Source organism: Camelus bactrianus, chromosome 22, assembly GCF_048773025.1.
Source record: "Camelus bactrianus isolate YW-2024 breed Bactrian camel chromosome 22, ASM4877302v1, whole genome shotgun sequence".
Classification (NCBI taxonomy): domain Eukaryota; kingdom Metazoa; phylum Chordata; class Mammalia; order Artiodactyla; family Camelidae; genus Camelus; species Camelus bactrianus.
Window position 1 is genome coordinate 21228188 of NC_133560.1, and position 20557 is coordinate 21248744.

A 20557-nucleotide genomic window follows, 5' to 3' on the forward strand; every position below is an offset into this window, starting at 1 on the left:
AAAATTCAGGGCACAGATAGTGTGTCCTCAATGTGGGCAAAGGACAGTAGGGCAAAAGTCAGGAAAAGTGACGAAAGTCTCATTCTCTCAGGGAAGGATGAAAATTCCCAGGCAGAATGAGAGGAAACCATGGCGTGTGCATTTCCCTCTCTGAAAGCTGAACTGAGAAAAACACTGGGGAAATCCCTCCGGAACCTACTCCAGAGCAGCTGGAAGACTTGTGATGTGGAGAAGCTGCCAACCTCCAGTGGACAGATGACTTTTCTGGCAAGCAGAAGGAAGCCAATAAAAGCTCTATTCTCAGCTGGGAAACTTGATACCAAATTAAGATTTAGAGCAAATAGACAAACCCAAAAGGCCCACAGGAATCTGAGAAAAAAAAAATCTATAGCCTGCAGAACAAAGTGTTAATATCCTTAATATGCAACGAGTTATTAAAGATCAATAAGCAAAAGATAAAATCTCCTGAAGACAAAAGTAGGTAAAAGCCATGAAGAGGAAATTCACTAAAACAAAACGTATAAACACACAAATATATAAATGGTTAATAAACATATTTTTAGGTTCAATTTAGTCATGAAAGAAATTCCAAATGAAACAATGAAATTTGTATTCTATCAAATTGTCAGTTTTTTCTTTTATGAACATTTCTAGTATTTGGAAAGGATATGGAGAATATGCACAAAGTTTGCTGGTGGGAGTAAATAAGGCATATCCTTTCTGGAGAGGAGTCAGGTGGAGGTGTGTGGGAGGTTATAAAAGCCTTGAAATGGTACATATGCTTTGACTCAGAAATTCCACTAGTAGACATTTATCCATTGGAAACAACAATGAATGTGGGCAGTGATTCAGCTCTGGAGTGTCCCTGGAGGAGGCAGTGGGCAGAGTGGCCGGATCTCGGTGCTGGAGCCTGGTTGCCTGGAGCAAGTCCCTCTCTGAGCCTCAGTTTCCACATCTGTAAAATGGGAAGTATCATAGGATGCCAAAATATCTGGACACATCAAATACCTGGCACATAATACATACCCAGTAAATGAAGGCTTAACAATAAAAACTTAATAGAGGGGGTGGAGTTTAGCTCAGTGGTAGAATGCATGCTTAGCATGTGTGAGGTCCTGGGGTCAATCCCCAGTACTTCTATTAAAAAAAAAAATTGGGTGGGGAGGGTATAGCTCAATGGTAGAATGTATGCTTACCATGCATGAGGTCCTGGGTTCAGTCCTAGGAAACTCCTTTGAAAATACATAAATAAATAAATCTAATACTCCCACCCCCAAAAAAGTAATAGAAATGTACAAGTACCCAGCAGATAAGTAGGTCACAGAGAGAAATGGAGGTTCACAGAGAAGCTCCTAAACACATGATAAGATTCTCCACCTCATCCCCAATAAGATCTACCATTAAAATGATGCCAAGACATCATTTTTCACCCAGAAGATCTGAGAAATCCCAAATCAGCTCAGCCTGTGGGGAGATGGGCCACCTATACATAGATGACAGGCACCAGATGGGACCATCCTGATGAACAGCACTCTAGAGACTGCCATTGAAATGACAAACATGCATGCTGTAAACTGTGAGATTTCACCTTGGGGGATTTACCCAAGGACATGCACTTGCAGGAGAAATATATACAAGGTCATTCACTGTGGTGTTAGCTGTTAGTGCAAAAGACTAGAAGCAAAACCCCATCATCAGTTAGGTTCTGGTTAAATAGATTAAGCAGCCCATCAACAATCTCTCATCCTCAAGTTGCAAATCTCCAGAGATTCTGACACCCAGAAGTCTATTTTGTTGTTGTTTTTTGTTTCTATATCTGTGAGTCTGTGTCTGTTTTGTAAATAACTTCATTTGTGTCATATTTTATTTAATTATTTTTTATTGGAGGTACTGGAGATTGAACCCAGGACCTTGTGCATTGAGCACGTGCTCTACCACTGAGCTATTCCTCCACCCCACCCTCAGAAGTCTGTTTAATCTTCATTTATCCCTATGAGTGTAAATATTCATCAGTTTATCTGCAGCAACGGACTATGAGCTGCTGCCCCAAATCAGCTAGGGAGTGTATTAGTTAGCTATTGTGGCATAACAAATGACACCAGAAGTTAGCCACTGAAAACTATATACATTTATTATCTCAGAGTTTCTGTGGGTGAAGAATGTGGGAGCTGCTTAACTGGGTGGGCTCACAAGGCTCTCCAAGCAGTGATATTCGAGGGGGTTGAGCTGTGAGCTGCTCTAGAATCCCTTCATCTGCCCTGGGTTCTGAACATCCACATTTTAAGCCGCCTGCCCACTGGTCCTCTTCTAGTTGGCCCAGTTGTTTCCTGCCCCATTTCAGGGACGTCCTCATGAAATATTTCCATCTTAGGGCTGGAGTTCAGGATCCCTTCACCACGACCAGTGCCAGCCTCTGCCCTAGATGCATTTACTGCTCCAACAAGCAGCTCACTGTAGGAAGCTGTGCCCCTAAGCACAGCTCCCTGCACTCATCTTACTAGAGAGCTTTCTCGAGGTAAACCCAAGGCTCCCATCACCACAACCTCTCCCACCAGTGTTGGGAACCAGTAGCCACAGGGAGAGTCTCCACAGAGTGCTGGCAAGAAGAGACGGGACACAAATTCAAATGCACGTCAGAGGGTACCTCTGTAGCTCGGGCATACTGTGTGGCTCCCCATTGCCCTAGTTCACCACAAACTTGGCCAAGGTCAGGAGACAAGGTGCATGCTGTTCCATCCAGGAATCCATGCTCATAGCCATCTTGTATACCCAACACTGCCCCCCCCCACCCGCCAGCAATTCACTGGCTTGGGGTAAGAACCTGTGAGGTCCTCACCTGCACCTGCCTGGTCCCATGGAGCCTCCAAGCAGCCATCCAGAGTGCAGGACATGTTGCTGGCACCAAGGGCTTTTGTCAATTCTAAAATAAAAGATGGGGAGGAGGGTACAGCTAAGTTCCTGGGTTCAATTCCCAGTACCTCCATTAAAATAAATAAATAAATAAACCTAATCCCCTCCCCTCAAACAAACAAAAAACAAAAACAAAAGAGATAAACTCCTCGGCCCATCTGTATAAACCCCAGCATTCCAGGGTTTTCATGAATTTTCCCAGAGAGGTCACAGAGGGCAAAGGATGGAGGAGATGTCTCAACCAGGACCCCTAAACTAGTGGCCCACATGAGCCTCTCTCCATGCCTCTGCCCATGGCAGACATTGCTAGCCGATCCCCACACTTTCCCTGAGCCTGGATGCTACCTGCTCCACCTTCCTACACAGTGTTCCAAACAGCCATCACAAATCAATTGAAGACAGACACCCCCCTCCAACCCCCAACTCCCCTCAAGGACATGTAAAACCTCTAGGAATAGAAACTTGTTTCTGAAAAAAATTTTTTTCCAATCAGAGAATAGCCTTTTTCCATTTAAAATGTAAGGGAACCAGGTTCTTTTTGCTTGGCCACCCACAGACCAAGGACACTTGTCACCTTTATTTCCTGGCTCCCAGAAAGCTGCTATGTCTGGGTTTCTCCCATCTCTCCAATTGCTCCTTCTGCATCCTTTCTTCCTCTTTGTGTCCTTCAAATCAGGCTTTTTGGGCTCCTCTCCTTTATTTCTGCACCATCCTCAGGTTTGTGGTCCCTCCTATGCACTCAGTGACACCCCAGGCCAACAACAGCCTCTGGCTTCTGCCTCCTCCTCAGGCCTGGGCTCCATCCCCTTGGTTGCTACCCCTGCTCAAGTCCATCCTTTGCCCCCAAGACCACACCCTCAGCATCCTCCCTAGCTTCCAGCCTGGCCACTGTTGTTCTCTGCTCACACACCCTCCATGGCTCCTGATTGCCTGCTGCCAAATGTCTAAACTCCTCTGCCTGTCATTCAAGGTCCTGCATGGCTACCCCAGCAGCCTCCAGCCTCCTCTCCTTCCTCCTGTGTCAGCCACGTGGATGCTGTGACACTCCCTGAATCACCATACAAATTGTTCATCCCCCTGCTGGTACACAAGTCTCTCCATGTCTCCATGGTCACAGACATTGGGTCATGAAGGAAGAGATGAGGTGAAAGGGAGAAAAGGGGGTTCAGGAAGCTCTTCTTAGCCCAGGAAATCCTGAGAGGCTGACCTTCAGTTGAATCCAAGTACTCTTGGGGCCTCAATGCCAGCCCAGAATAAAGCAGGGAGAGGTTGTTGAATGAATAAATGTAAATGTCTACGGGAAGGGTATAGCTCAGTGGCAGAGCACATGCTTAGCGTGCACGAGATCCTGGCTTCAATCCCCAGTACTTCCATTAAAATAAACAAATAAACCTAATTACTTCTTCCAAAATAATTTTTTTAAAGTAGATGTCTATCCCCAGTTTTTAAAATTTTGCCTCCCTTCTCTCATCTTAAGAACTCCTACACACACCCTGCAAAACTTACTCCAATGTCCCCTCCTTCAGGGAGGCTCCAACATGGCCCCTCTAGGCTCACCCACCCCAGACCCCTTCTGTCCTAATCCCAGCCCTCAGTCAAAGGGCTAGTGTTCACAGGAAGTGAGAGGCAACTGGGACCCAGGTAGGACTCAGAATACACAGCCAGGGTTCACCAGGCTCCCTTGAGCTGCAGGGGGCGGGGCTCACCTCCATTGATCCTCTGCAGCAGGACTCCCCGGACAACTTCCTCATAGATGCCCTCGATGGTCAGAGCAGGGCTGCCCACAGCAAGGACTTCCCCTTCAAACTCAGACAGCTCCTGGAAGCAAGGCAGTTTAGGGGCTGGGCTGGAGGGGTGGGCTATGTGGGACATGGGTTCACGCCCCAGCTCTGACCTTGCTTAGCTAGGGATCCTTAGAATTCAGTTTCCTCATCTTTAAAATGAACTCCTTGATTCATTATTCCCTCAGATTGTTGTGGAGAATTTACAAAACAAAGCGCATCACCCCTCAATAGGAATAGTACAGGTGTCTCTGCTAGGACGCCTTACAGACACTTCCTGCCTGACCCCTGATGTGGACCACTTCCTGGTGCCCTGAAGCCTTGTGTAGCCAGGCCCCTGAGACCTCTGTCCTCATCTCCTTCCTACCCCCTTGTTCAGCAAGCTCCACACTTGCCTCCTCACTGTTTCTCCAACACACAAGGCATAGACCTACCTCAGGACCTTTGCACATGCTAGACTCTCTGCCTGGAACACCCTTCCCTGGGACATGGCTCATGGCTTCAGTTCACTGCTTCTTAAGTGTCATCTCAGGGAGAGCCTCCCTAACCACTCAGCACCCCCCCCACACACACGTACACTCCTCCTCTCCCCACTCCCTTCCCTGAAGCCTGTGTCACCTGCTGATATGCGACGCATGGGACCCCATCCCAGCTCTCAAGTGGCAAACACTGAACATTGTCATGGGAGAAGCAGAGGGTATTGTGGGAGCCCAGAAGAGCTATCCAATTTAGCCCCAGGGCTCAGGGAACAAAAGTCTCTAATTGTCACAGTGGCTCTGTGACGAAGAGAACACTCTTCCCACCTTACAGAAAGATACAGGCACTTGATTGCTCTAAAGGACCTGTCCTCCATCAGCTCACCGCTTTGCAGCTTGGCTCCAGCTGGCTCAACACAAAGGGCAAGAAGATGCCGAGCAGCCACCCGTGGATGAACTGCCTCCTCGCTGAGCCACTATCCGACTGGAATTTCTGCGTGACACACAGGGCAGCTGGTCCAGTAAACATCTGAGCACCCAGGGCCACTGCCATGGCCTCCCCGTGGACCTCACCTTTAACACACGCCCCCTGACTTTCTCCAGCTGCTGAGCGGCCTGGTCACGGTCCAGGGCTGTAGTCAGACACTGGTCGGCCAGCTGCAGGAAGGTGGCCACGGCGTCAGCCATGAGCTGTGAGAAGAGATGCTGGAATGAGCCCCAGGCACCCATGCTGTTTCTGGAGCCCATGCCTGCCTGGCTGAAACCTTCTCAGCATCCAGCCTGCCCTGACCAGCTCTTTCCCCCAATCTTCCTCTTGTCTCAAGAAACAGTACCCTCCTCCTCCTCTCAGGACCTGGGGCTCATCCAATCAGTGGGGACCTATGTGCAAAGTGGCAGAAAACCTCTGGAGGATGGTGCCAGGGTGCCCAACCTGGGGAGCAGAGTGCTGCCCAGAGTTCAGCCTCCTTGGCTGAGCGCTCTTGTGCAGTACACAAACTGAACAACCTCGCCAGGCAGCGCTGGGCCTTCTGAATTCCTGTCTCTTTCACTCACCATGTCTATTAGCAAGTCCCATCCCCTTCACCTTTAAAAAACAATCCTGCTTCTCTCCACCAACCCAATCTGGTTCAGACCTTCTCCATGCCTCCTCCACTCCTGCCCCTGACAGCCACTGCTCCCCATAGCAGGCATGGCTTTCTAAAAAACTTTGAATCTGGTCATGGCCCTGCCCTGCTCACATACCTGCTGTGGCTCCCATTGCCCTCAGACAGAGCCCAGCCCTCTTAGCCCCACACTCAAGGCCCTGATCCAGTCCCCCACTGCCACCTCACTTGGCACATCTCCCACATTTTTGCCCTCCTCAAACCTACAGCCCAGTGTCTCTAAATTGCTTCACTTTCCCCAAATGCAGACAAGCTCTCTCACCTCCCAGGGACTATCCACACTACCTAGGGCATGCCCCATTCCCATTCTTCCCCCTTGCTGCCCCAGCCTAGCGGTCCTTTCCTCTTGGAAGCCCTCCCAACCTTGGAGATGGATCGGGTGTCTCCTTAGGTTTCCCATAGCACCTTTGCGTGTCCCCACCAAAACCCTGTCCACCATGCATAGTCACTGCCTGGTCATGAGCTCATGTCTTCATGACACTGGGAGCCTGGGAGGGCCCAAAGGAAGGCCAGGTCTGTGTCGGTCATCGTGGGCTCCCTGGCACACACATGGCACCTGCTCAGTGGAGGCTGCCATCTGTGCCTCCCAGTCTCCCACTCATCCTCACCTGCTGTGCCAGATCCTGGGCTCCAAATACCAGGCTTTGTGTTCCGAAGAAGCCAAATGGTGCTGCCAGCTGCCCCAGGCGTCCCTGGCTCTGCTCAGCCTCACGGTAGCAGATCTGCATCAACTCTGGGTCCCATGGCATCTCCCCAAATGAGTAAACCTATGTTTCAATGGCCGTCGGGTGAGAAAAACACCACCAGCCAATGGAAAGGTGGGGCCAAGGACCTCACAGCCAATCCATTGAAAGAGAAATGCAAATGAAAACACATCCCACTTCAGTTATCACCAAAAAAATGCATAATAAAAGTTACAATGTGGTATGGGTGATGGGCATAAAATGGTAAAATGTGAAAAAAATAACATGTGGTGCTGCCATGACTGAGGCGAAATGGGCAACTCAGATCCTTGTTGCATCTATGCCCATTGCCTGATGCTCTCTTTGTGCTGGGTCCTATGGTTGCAAAAATGGAATAATCCAACATACTGTTTGCTCTCAACCTGCTCACGGAAAAAAGTTCAGGGAGACAGAGGATAGACAAACAACTACAGCGGTGTGAAAACAATTCTGGGAGGAGGGAAGCACAGGCAGCAGCAGATGCAGAAAGGACCAGGGGAAGTTTCTAGAGGAGGTGATTATGAAATGGAGATGTGAAAATCGGTAAAGGGAAACTTCACTTAAAATGAAATCTCAAAGCCCTGAAGGGGGAGTGCTCATGCACTGCCACTCCTTGCCCTCTGCAGATCCCAGGCAGGAAGAGGCACACCTTGCATCTCCAACAAGAAGAAGGTTACTACTTTACCACTCTAGCAGGGGAAGATTTTCTCATTCCCAGCAACAGCCCCAACCAATGAGAAACTACCACCATTTAGCCAATGAGAAGCTGTCACCACCCTGCACTCTTGCTTTTCTCCAGTGGACTTACCTTCAAAGCAGCCCCTCCTAACACCCTCCTTTTTCTCTACAAAGTATTGTTCCTCTCCTTTGCTGAGCTTGCTTGTGATTTTGCTGTAGCCTGCATGTCCCAGATTGCAATTCCTCTGCTAGTCCCCCAAAAAACATTTTGCTGGTAAAATAACTGGCTATTTTATTTTAAAGGTCAACAGAGGTTTAACAAGTTGAAGGCTTCCTGATACCTGGTAGGCTCTCATTTAACATCAGTAGAACTGAGCTGACCTGCGTGGAGCAGAACTTTGGCTCAGGAGATGGGGTGGGCTGTGACCAAACAGGAGAACGGGAGGAGGAAGAGTTTGCCAGGAAGGTAACTCCAGACTGATCTTACTAAAATGCTAATCATGTCATCTTACTCCTTTCTCCCATGTTATAATCTGTGCCACAGTGACCATATCATGGCAGTCCACCGTAAGTAAAAAGTAGCCTAGAGCAAAGTTCAGAGATTTTTCAATCAAGATGCAATGTTCATGCAACTCTTCTATAAAGTTAATATGCTGTCCATAGGCCCGATGAACCCCCATCCACTAGAGCTCACCTCCTTCCGCAGTTGGGTGCCCGAGGGGCTCCCACGCAGGTGGCGGGACAGACGGCCCATGCCCTGGGTTAGGAGGGTCTGCACGGCTGCGAGTTCGGCTTCCACGGTGCTCAGCAGTGTCTGAGTGAGCGGGGGCAGCTGCGCGTCCACCTTCCTGTGCAGGCACGAATCAAGGGGGCCCTGGACTGCAGCTGTGAGTGGAAGACACTGGCCTGGATCGTCTTCTCTAGGTACTCCGCAAATGGGTGGTAGCGGGGAGGGAGTGCGGCCCTGAGCTCAAGAGGGCTAGGTGGTCGGGAGTGCAGACTCCGAGCAACCTCTTCTACTCCGTTTTACAGATGAGAAAACGGAGGCTTCAAGTGCGATGGGGATCGGCTCAAAGGCTCACTCTGGAAGGTAGAGTCGGGATTCCAACCCGGGTCTCTTTGTTACTGAGCTGAATGGGAGCCATCTCCGCCGTCTGACCTCTGACCGGACAACCCACAACCCGGGTCAGGCCTGCTTACCGCCAACGCCTCCGCGCCTCTCCCAACCCGGTCTCGGGTCTCACCCACTCTATTCCTGGCCCACCCCCTTCCCGGGGCTCCGCCCTCCCTCTTAACCCCGCCCCGTCTCGCCCCCTCGAGACTATCTCAAGGTCGCGCCCATTCTCCTACTTAGGCCCCGCCCTTTCCTTTCTGGTAGGCCTCTGCTGGGTCCCAAACCAAAGGCCCTGCAGCTCATACCCCTTCTTCTCAGGCTCTCGGCCCCACCCTTCCCACTCAGGCCACGCCCCTACAGGCCACGCCCCCAGACCTCACCTCGCAGCCTCCCAGCCACGCGCGCCCGCAGCCTCAGCATCTGGTCCGCGTCTGGACGGATCGTCTTCTCTAGGCCCACAAGCAGCTCGTCCTTTTCTGGCTGGAAGGCGCGGAGCCCCGCGGAGGCCCCGGCTAGGACGGCGGCGTGGACGGCGTCTAGTAGCTGCCCAGACGGCCGGAAGGGACCCCACACCGCCAGGGGCGCGGTAGAAGCCCGAGATGGGGCGGGGGTGAGGGGACAGAGAGACAGAGACAGAGACAGAGACGCAGAGAGATGGGGAGAGAGGTTGGGCGACAGTCGCAGGGAGGGCGAAGCTGGGCACCAAGGTCCGGTTTCTGTCCCTCTCCGCGGTCTCCTGCGTGTCCCTGCCCCACCTCCGCGACCCCGCGCCTACCTTCGTCCAGGCCCAGGCCCGGGCTCGGGGGGCTCCGCGCAGGCTGGGCAAGGTCTGGGCTCGCAACGCTGGTTGTAGCTCCTGCATCAGTACCGCGGTCAGCACCTGCGGGAGTGGAGACCATGGTTGCCACGGTGGACCGAGAGGGGTCCTAGGGGTCCCGGGTGAGGCCTTGCGCGGGCACTGACCTCGGCGTCCGAGCCCAGAGTCACGTTGTCGTCGCCAAAGTGGCCTTGCTGCTGCCGGTAGAGCCGTATAGCGTCCAGAAAGGCACGGGCTGCGGGGGCTTGACTTCGCTGCAGAACTGAGGGTGGCGGCTCCTCAGTGCCCGCCCATCCCTCCCCTGTTCTCATATCTACCTGGCTCCCCATCGCCTGAGGAGGAAGCCTTCCACCTCCTCGCCAGGTCCCAACAGCCAAGTCTCACCCACTTCCAGACTTTGCCCAAGAAGTGCCCTCAGCCAGGAACATGCTCCCTTAAGCCCATCACCAGCCCATGTGGGGCATTTATACCACTTAGGAAAAGGCATTCCCTGTGGGCAGTCACAGCCCAGGTCCCACTGCAGTCTCCAGTTGCCAGGGTTGTTGTTTTGTTTTGTTGTGTTCTATACAATATTATATAAGTTACAGGTGCACAATATAGTGATTCACACGTTTTTATACACACAAATTACAAGTGTACAATATACTGATTCATAATTTTTAAAGATTATACTCCATTTATAGTTATGATAAAATGTTGGTTATATTCCCTGTGTTGTACAATATATCCTTATAGCTTATTTTATGCCAATAATTTGTACCTCTTAATTCCTTACCCCTATATTGCCCCTCCCCCTTCCCTCTTCCCACTGTTAACCACTAGTTTGTTCTCTATATCTGAGTCTGCTTCTTTTTTGTTTTATTCACTAGTTTGTTGTATTTTTAGATTCCACGTATAAGTGGGAATACATATACGTAAAAATATTTGTCTTTCTCTATCTTATTTCATTTAGCATAATGCCCTCCAAGTCCACCCATGTTGCTGCAAAGGGCAAGATTCCATTCTTTTATGGGTGAGTAGTATTCCCTTGTAGATAGACACCACATCTTCTTTGTTAATCTGTTGATGGACGCTTAGGTTTCTTCCATATCTTGACAATTGTAAATAGTGCTGCTTTAAACATTGAGATGAATGTATCTTTTTTTATAAGTATAGTTGATTATAGAAATACAGTCAATTTACAATATTGTGTTATTTTCTGGTGTACAACATAGTGATTCAGTTATATATTATTTTTCATATTCTTTTTCATTATAGGTTATTATAAGATACTGAATATAGTTCCCTGTGCTATACAGTAAGTCCTTGTTGTTTACTGTTCCTCTTCTTTACCTGACCTAGCTGGCCTCTTATCTTTTTCAGACCCCAGCTATGACATCCCCTCCTCTGAGAAGCCCTCCCTGATTCCCCCAGCTAAGCTCCCACAGGGTTGTATCTCTGTCTTCTCCCACAGTCCATTTTATAGATAAGGAAATTGAGGCTTGCAGAGGATCTCACAGCCAGCAGGAGCAGAGCCATCTGAACCCAGACTCTGAGCTCCTGCCCTTTCCCAGGACCCACCTGTGCCACGAAGCCGGATGCCGCCCTGCAGGGCTAGCCTCCAGGCACGCTGCATCTCCCCTGTGGCCGCAGAGAAACAGAGATGCCGGCGGAAGGGATGCTGCAGGAACAAGGGGAAGCTCACAGGCATCTCCAAGAGGGTATCAGGCTCTTCCTGTGCATGGTCTCCTGAAAGAAGACAGGAGGTCACATCCTCATTCATTCATCCACTCTACAATCATTCATTCACTGGGAGAAAATAACCATGAAATACTTAGAGGAGCTCCAGACTCCATCAGTTTCTCAATAAGTGTGAGCCAGGCTATTATAGTTGCTCTATCCTTATTTTAGCTCTGTCTCAGGGGGAGGTGTGCCCAGGGCAGACATCAGCAATCCATCCCAGCATTGCTTCCCAGCCTCAGCACCCTCCTTAACACTGCAGCCTGGGCCAGCGATCTGTCAGAGTTGGCATGTGATCTGAGCCCTGCTTCCCGTGGGGTGCTGGAGTCAGCTTGGCCCAGGCTTGAGTCCGGCCAGGTCATTTTCTAGCTCTTGGCACAGTTTTGCATCTCCCTGAACCTCAGTTTTCCTACCTGTAAAATGGGCTAAAAAGTCATACCGATGACCTAGAGCTGTTGGGAGGACAAAACTGAGTGGATTTAATTTTGACGAATTTAATTGGGGTCTCCTACATCCTTGGTGTTCTGTTCTGAATTCCAGAGTCATACATAGAGATGGCAGTAAGACAATAATCCAGAAGGTGGATGATTCCTGGTCCTGGTCATCCAGCCCTTCCACCTCAGTCCTCAGAGATAATAATAGCTATGAACCATCTGGGGGATATTACTCCAGATTTTTAAATCTGCACAGAGCTGTGTGGGGTGCATTTTTTAAAACAAGGTGGACGTTTCTGGTCTATAACTGGCCTTTTGGCTCCTGCTTCTGACTGGGACAACATGCTTTCTAAGGGCCAGGCCATAATTTATTCAATCAACCCCAAAGAATGGGTATTTGGGTGGATTCTGATGTTTTCAACATCATCAACATTTCTGAAGACTCTTGATGCTACATCTTCGCATCCTTAGGCAGGCGGTAGCCTCTCAGTGAAGCAAAGGGTGCAATTCTGGTCTGTCCCCGACTAACTGTGTGACAGTCCTTGGCATCAATGTTCTCATCTGTGAAACAGGGTAGTTAGTGATGAGATGATGCAGGTCCTCATAGGGTGCATGACAGCCCAGTTACGCTGCACCTTACCTATTCAGACAGAGGAGGAGGGGGGCAGGGGAGAAGAAAAAGGGCAGGGGAGAAGAAAAAAGCAGGGGGTGGAGAGGGAGGAGAGGGATGGAGGGAGGGAGAGAAGGAGAACCCTCCTGGAAACACTGGACTGAACAAATAAACCCTTTAACAAGTCTGTGTGATTCTCCTCCTACCAGTTTCCTTCTCCCCATATGTTTGCTGACATCAGATTTTATTGTTTTTACCCTTTGTTACTTTGTTATGTTTTTGTAGGGGAAGTAATCAGGTTTACTTATTTATTTATTTATTTTTAGAGGAGGTACTGGGGATTGAACCCAGGACCTTGTGTATGCCAAGCATGAGCTCTACCATTTGAGTATACCCTCCCCCTCCCTTACCATTTGCCACTTTGATTCTGCTCTGGTGACCTCTCATCCTGACAAGAATAGGTGTTTCTTTTTAGAGCTGGGGTGCTCCCCCACAGGCAATGCTGCTCCTTGGGACACTGGGCCATGTCTGGAGATATATTTGGTTGTCATACTTGGGGTGTAGGGTGCTACTGGCATGTAGTTGGAGACCAAGGATACTGTGTGAAGCACAGGGCAGCCCCCACTGCAGAGAATGATCTGGCCCCAGTGTCAACAGTGCTAACGTGAAGAAACCTGCTTTTGAGGTCCCTGGGACCCTTACCTGAGGAGTCTGGGCAGAGAGCATCCAAGAGGCGGAGATATTCACGCTGGGAAGTCAGGACTGTGTACCCTGTCAGTGCCGTAGAGCCCAGAGGACGGTCACCATTTTCATATTCCTACAAAAGGCATCCAAAGAACTGGCTTGGAACAGGTCTAAACTGTGGCTTCTATATCCGCATGTGGGATCAAGGGAAGGTTTTGGTTTAGCTGGGGAAGTCTTCCACCCCACCTCCTTGCCTCCACCCCTCCCTCCTCTGCCCGGCCCTTCCTCACCTCCTCCCTCCCTCCCCCATAGCTGAGCAGCCAGCACCCACTGTGTGCAAGGCCAGTACCCAAGTGCTGTCTGAGGATTATTTCATTAAATCCTCATACCCCGTAAGGCATGGACCATCATCATCCCTTTTCACAGAAGAGGAAACTGAGTCCCAAGGAGACTAGTGACCTGCCTTAATTCTGCAGCTGGGAAGCAGGACACGGGCCTGATATGCAAAAGTGTCACATGGTTTCAACCCCAGTTCTGTTGACAATCGTGAATGAATCCCTACTCCCAGCCTGGGCCTCAGTTTACCCACCAGGCACAACAGGAGATGGTTGCCCACCCCCGGGTCAAGCACACAGGTGACCTCCGTTCATAGTCAATGACTGAAGAAAAAGATGGGGTAAACTGAGACCTAGACCTGAAATCCATCCTGGGGTTGGGGGATGGAGAGGCCAAAGGTTAAGGGGTGCGGCCTACTCACTCACCTCCCTGTGGCTGAACCACTCCAGCCGGCCATCCCCACGCAGGACACAGAAGATTGGCTGCCACTGGGGTGGGTGGCCCTGTAGCTGGGTCAGGGGCCCTCGGTGCTCACGGACTCGGGGCAGCTTCTGTGAGAGGAGGGGCAGGCAGGTGTCAGGGACATGGGCCAGTATCCAGGTATCCAGACCACCCAGACAGCTCCTGCCGTGACCAGGGCACCACCAAGTATAGGGTGCTTGGGCTCCGCTGGTATAGTGTTGTTATTCTTTATCAAGCACGCTTACAGCCTGCACTTGTTAGCAGCCCCTTGAAATATAAACTGAATTTGTTCAGTTCCCCAAATTTACTTGCAAGGGGGCCCTTCCCCATTTTAGCCTCAGATGAGACCCCAGCCCTGGCCAATATCTTGATCGCAGCCTGTGAGAGACTCTGAAAGAAAGGACCCAGCAAAGCCCTGTTTAGATTCCTGACCCACAGCAACTGTGAGACGATAACCGTGCATAATTTTAGGCATTGATTGTGTGGTATATTGTTACACAGCATAGCTAACTGATACAAGTGGGATTGTGGGGTCGTGGAGCCAGTGTAGTTTAACTTTATGAGAAACAGTCAGGCCTCCTTCCATAGACCCTTAGCTCAAGCAGGGTGGGACATCACCTTGTTTGGTTTTCTTTGTCCCTCTTCTGTCTACCTGGCCACCTGAATTGCATGCATTTCTTTCACCACTGGGTTCCAGAGTAGCATCTGGCACATAGCTGGTGCTCATTAAATATTTGATGACTAAATGAACAGCAGTTGTGATGTTTTGATTCTTCGGCACAGACTGAGAACTCAGATGTTTCTTAACTGATTCTCCATCCTTCTTCCTAGATCTGAGATTTTTCACTGTAATATTGTTAAAACATTATTATACAAATTATATACCTAATGCAAATATCTAAAATAAGTATGGGGAGAGGGTATAGCTTAGTGGTAGAGTGTGTGCTTAGTGTGCATGAGAGGTCCTGGGTTCAATCCCCAGTACCTGCATTAAATAAATAAGCAAATAAAACCTTAATTACCTCACCACCAAAGAAAAACAAAATAAAAGTAAAAATAATAAAATAAATATTAAAGAAAATGTTCCAACTGAAGCGAGGGGAAATCTCTCCATGCTGCTTAAACCTCAATGTCAGCTGTGCCCAGGCCCAAGTGGTTGGGACCAGCAGGTGGCTAAAGGCACAGGCGGGGGCGACCCTCAGGCCCCATGATGCCCCAAGTGGGACAAGGGGAGTCCCAGGTGGGAGGGGCTCTGTATCAGGGAGCCCCCACCCCAGGGCAGGCACAGATGGGAGAAGCGGCATCTGAGAGAAGTAGGAAAAATCTCAGAGCCCTGATTGGGGCAGGGGACCCAGTGTCATAAGGAGTGTGGGCTCTGGGTTCAAATCAGGCCTCTGCCCATTGCTGGCAGTGTGACTGCAGTCAGGTCACTTCACTTCTCTGTATATTGGTTTCCTCTCTGGTCAAAAATCCATCACCCGAGCTGGTGAGGACTAAGTTGTACAGGACGTGGGGAGATCCTGGGCGCCATATGCCAGCTCAGGAGACATTTGGAACAGGGGCCTGGCAGTTCCAGCCTCTTTTGTGTCATGACAAACACTTTCTGAGCCTCTACTAAGTGCAGGCACCATGTAGACACAAGGGGTCAGGGGGAGGGGGAGACAAGGTCTGGTCCCGGTCCTCCCAAAGCAGACAGATGGGAGTGGCGAATGTGTGACCCAGGTCTGAGCTGGAGAAGCAATGGATGGGGGTTCCAGAGGAGGTGCCTGACTCAGGCGGGAGCAGTGGTAATCAAGATAGGCTTCTTGGAAGAAGTAGCAGCCAAAGCATGAGGAGGAAGGGGGAGGGTGGCGCATGAAAAGGCTTGGGGGTCCAATGCACATGTTGTGCTCTTGGATGCTGCACTCTGTCAGGCCACGTTTTTCCCAACTCCAGGGCTTTCACGTTGGCTGTGCCCTCTGCCTAGAATGCCCTCCCATTCTGAGCTCCAGATCAGGCTCCTCCCCAACACCGCCCTTCCTCCTGTCTTCCTAGCAATTCTCAGAAGTTATCCTGCATCATGATATGTTAACATCATACTGGTTAGTCATTTCCTCCAATTAGACAGTGAGCCCTGCAGGGCAGAGAAGGATCTGTCTCAGTCACTACTGTGTCCCCAGCATCCTGCCCCACGATATGGCACGCAGTAGATGCCCAGCTAATGTCTGTTCAAAGAACGATTTTTTAATAGTCACCCCAGGTCGTGGCATCAGTGAGGGCAAATGTGAGAGGAGGGCCCCTTGAACGAACACACGGCCTCCCCAGACTCACCCACTCAGCACCCCCTCCCCCATCGCAGCACCCACTTTGCTCTGCAGCAGCTGACATCCCACAGGCTCCTGAGGGCCCAGCTCTATCGAGATCTTCCGCAGGACAGAGGCTGCCAGCTGCCCGCGGTAGCAGGGCAGGAAGTTCCTCAGCAGGATGTCCACTTGGCCTGCAAGGACAAAAGAATGGGGAGATGGCTGTATCAGGCTTTCCCAACCTGCCAGAGGGTGAGGGCAGAACAAGCAGGGAAGCCACTTGTGGGCTCCTACCTGCACCCCAAAACTGCCCAAAAAAGACATGCTCCAATTCCATTCACCCTTAATCCTCCACAGCCTGTTTCCATCCACATAGTGGTTGGGGGTCCCTGAAGGTAAAGGACTCAGGTTTAATTTATAACAGATGTCCAGCACACCTTAATCATATAAAGCATAGAATTTAATAAGTCTGACACATGCACACACCCATAAAATCATCAACACAATCAAGAAAAAGAACAGATCCATTACAGTCAAAAGTTTCCTTGTGGCCCTTACCTGGGTTGATTTTCAAAATCTTTTAAAAGCTTCGCTCGGCACAAAGGAACTTTCTGAGGTGATGGAAGTGCTCTGTATCCTGATCTAGGTGATTACACAAGTGTTTAAGTTCTTCAGGTTGTTCCCCGAAGATGTGTGCACTTGCCTATATGTTAATATATATCTATCTTGCTGCTTAGAATGTGGACCCGATGACTGGAACTCCAGCAGTCATTCTGTCATGAAGTGACCTCAGGCACAGAAGCCATGCATGGTAGAAACCATAAGATGGAAGGAAGTGGGTTGCCTCACTTTTATCAGCCTGCCTGCCACTGTACCCCTCTATAGGAGAGCAATACGTCTTTATCTTGTTTAAGCCACTACAGGAAAAATAATTCAACACTTTGCAGTTTCTTATTGAATCTATTTGTATAATGATAACTTGACCTTGTTTCCTGGTCTAGGTCATGAGCCCACCATATCCTTAGTGCCCAGAACACAGTAAGTGCTCAACTGTGTATACGGAGGATGGAGGACACTGGCTCTTCTTTGACTCAAATCAGGAATTGTGACTTGATCCCGGGGGTTCACACGGAGGGGCCTATTGGTCCCTGCCCACCTGGGAAGATCTGGCTGGGCTTGGGGCACTTCCTACCTGGCCCCATGCCCTCCACCCCGAACCCATGCCCTGAGTAGGATTACCAGATTTACCAAATAAAGGTACACAACACCAATGAAATTTGAATTTCAGGTAAATAAGGAATACTTTTTTTAGCATAAGTATGCCCTCATGCAAAATTTGGGACACACTTATACTAAAAATATTCATTGCTTATCTGAAATTCACATTAATAGGGCATCCTGTGTACCTGACAACCCAGCCCTGAACCTCACCTGCCAAATTCCAGTCCCTTCCCACTCCACTCACCCCTCAGGTGCTGCTGCTGCCGCTTGTCCAGGGGGCTGGAGGGCTGCCCGCCCATTCTGCTGCCGTCTCCTGCACTCCCTTGAGAGTGAAGCAAACACCCCTCCCCTCCACACAACCCCTTAAGGTTCCTCAGCTCAGGGGCACCCTGGAGCAGGGTGGCCTGTGAGGGACCTGAATGCTGTGGAGGCCAGCTGTCTGGGGTCAGAAGCCAGAGCCTGGTCCTGGTGTGGGTGTGGGATGCCTGCTTCTCGCCCTGCCCTGCTCCACCCACCCTGCACCTGTGTCCTCCCAGTTCCCCTGGGGCCAAGTCCCCCAGAGCTGGTGGTTTCTGTAGGGGCTGTCCCGGGAGTGGAGGTAGAAGACAAAAGTCCTAGCTGGCTTTGGAGGCGGGATACAGGGCAGATACCTGGCAGGACCTGCGAGTAGTTGTTAGTGTGTGGGGGCAGAGTGGACAGGGATGTACCTACCCCCACCCTCACTGAACCCACTCCATGCTGGGCAATTCTGGGTCCTAAGCCAATCCAGCCCTGGGCCAGCCCCAGGTTGGGAAGATAGAACTAGACAGACAAACCTGGTCCCAGGGTTCAGTGCTGGGGCAGGGGGAGCTGGTGGGGAGCCTTTGCTGTGCCCTGGACTGCTGGGGCATGTCCCTTCTGTTTCTGCTTTTACCAGTCTGTCCTCTAACAGCACATATAGCACTGGACTGGGTCTGATTAGTTGGGTCTCCCTACCTCTTCACCTGTTTTTCCAGTGTTTGGCACAAAGCAGCCATCAGTGTTTGGCAAAGGAAAGAAGGAAGCGAGGGAGAGTGGGAAGGCAGGAAGGCAGGAAATCAGGAGGGAAGGCAGGCAGGAAGGGAAGAAGGTTGGTCTTCACTTCAGGCTGAAATGTGATCAAATGTTTCACAGGCTTTCAGATGAGGGGAGTGTCGAGTTCAAGTGGGCAGAACATGGACATAATGGCTGGAGCACAAGCAGTCACTTTGGAGCATGAGGTAAAACTCACTTGACAATGAATCAACTATGATGTCACTTGAGGGGTTCCCCAAAGATCTCATGACATTGCTTCACCAGTTCTGGGGGGCCTCCCTCCAGAGAAAGAGCTAGACCTCCATTCTGTTTAAACCACCAGGAACATCTGACTGTAATCCTCACCAATGCACCAGGATTCATTTCTGCTTTCAACAAGTCTCCATACCATGCCATGTGCCAGCCCTGAGCTAAGCACTGGGGATGCAGATGTAGGCAAAACAGACCACAGTCCAGCTCCCATGCACCACTGGCGAGCACAATAACAAAACTGTCAGATAATAAGGGAAAGGGAGAAAAATGGAATAAGAAGAAATAGAAAATACAAAGGGTGAGGAGGGATCAGGGAGATTATGTTGCACCAAGACCTGAAGGAAGAAAGGGCCAAGCCATGCAAAAAGCTGGAAGAAAGAGAATACTGGGCAGTAGGCACAGCATATACAAAGGCCCTGGGGTGGGAATGGGGTTGGTGGATTCCAGGAAGAGCACAGGCAGGTGGATTGGAGGGGAGTGGATGAGGAGCAAACGTTAGGTTCAAGGGTAGCCCAGGCAGGGCCCCCAACACGGGGTACCTGTACCTATCTTATCACTTACCCTTCACTTCTCAGCCCCCCTGCCTTGGCCTCAGCCAGTGGCTTTGGGGTCACAGCCACCTGCTGCTGCCCAGCCTGGGCTGATTTCCTTCCAACCCTCTCCTCTGCTTTTCTCAGTCTGTTTCCACTCAGGTCCTATACCACTTCCTCCCTCTCACATCTGGGTAATCAACCCGGACAAGATGTTGAAGGAAACTTCCCTTTCTGTTGTTTCGGCTTTGAGGTTTCAATTCCCACCTCCCTCGCCCACCAGCCTCCCCCACCAAGGTCCCTGGAGCCAGGCAAAGTTAACAGGTGGGCCACGAGCAGACATGCTCTGGGCAAAGGCTGCAGCTTTGACACAAAGAAGCAGCATCTTGGGGCATTCAAGGCTCTGAGCAGGCCTGCAGCACGGCCAAATGTAGAGGTCAGGACTGGCCCTGTGTGTGCAGCGGGAGCTCGGCCAAGTGAGTGTGAGGGGTTGAACTGTGTCCCGCCAAAGGGTACGTAAACAGGCCACTCCAAAAAACAGAAAACAACAAGTGTGAGTGAGGATGTGGAGACATTGGAACCCTTGTGCGCTGTTGGGTTGGTGGGAATGTAAAATGATACAACTGCTGTGGAGAACAGCGTGGAGGTGCCTCCAGAAATTAAAAATAGAATTACCATATGCATATGACCCAGCAATTCCCCTTCTGTATGTAAATCCAAAAGAACTGAAACAGGCTCTCAAAGAGTTATTTGTACACGTGTTCACAGCAGCATTGTTCACAAGAGCTAGAACATAGAAGCAACCCAAGTGTCCATTGATCGATGAATGGAAAAACACAATGTGGTATCTGCTTATGTTAAAGAGGAAGGAAATTCACACCTGCTGCACCATGGATGAACCTTGAGAGCAACACATTGAGTGAAACAAGCCCGTCTCAAAAAGCCAAATACCCTATGATCCAATTATACGAAGCACTTCAGAGGAGTCAGATTCATAAAGACAGAATGGTGGTTGCCAGGGCCAGGAGGACGGGAGAATGGGGAGTTGTGTTTAATAGATACAGAATTTCAGATTTACAAGATGAAAAGAGTTATGGGGATGGATGGTGGTGACGGCTGCTTAAAAATGTGAATGTATTGAGTTACCACTGAACTGTATACTTAAAAATGGTTAAGAAGGTAAATTTTAAGTTATGTGTATTTTAATACTTTTTTTAAAAAAAGGATACATCCACATCCTAACCCTTGGAACTTCAGAATGTGAGTTGATTTGGAATAAGCGTCTTTACAGACATAATTAGTTAAGGATCCTG

General features: G+C 50.1%; 1 protein-coding gene across 4 annotated transcripts; it reads right to left on the minus strand.

The window, feature by feature from the left end:
* Window positions 1–537: 537 nt before the first annotated feature.
* NIBAN3 (niban apoptosis regulator 3) lies at window positions 538–17902 on the minus strand. Of its 4 annotated transcripts, XM_010972126.3 has the most exons (15): window positions 17654–17901; window positions 16252–16382; window positions 13870–13995; window positions 13127–13241; window positions 11222–11389; window positions 9808–9923; window positions 9620–9724; window positions 9225–9387; window positions 8425–8615; window positions 6939–7097; window positions 5741–5857; window positions 5553–5660; window positions 4617–4728; window positions 2837–2920; window positions 538–955 (listed from the first exon to the last, which is right to left on the minus strand). In XM_010972126.3, the coding sequence occupies exons 1-15, from the start codon at window positions 17706–17708 to the stop codon at window positions 849–851; spliced, it is 1857 nt and encodes a 618-aa protein (XP_010970428.2). In that variant the 5' UTR covers window positions 17709–17901; the 3' UTR covers window positions 538–848. The 4 variants fall into 4 exon arrangements, with proteins under 4 accessions (XP_010970428.2, XP_045364130.2, XP_045364129.2 ...); XM_045508174.2 differs by lacking the exon at window positions 5553–5660 and having other exon boundaries at window positions 17654–17902; XM_045508173.2 differs by lacking the exon at window positions 2837–2920 and having other exon boundaries at window positions 17654–17843.
* Window positions 17903–20557: the final 2655 nt, after the last annotated feature.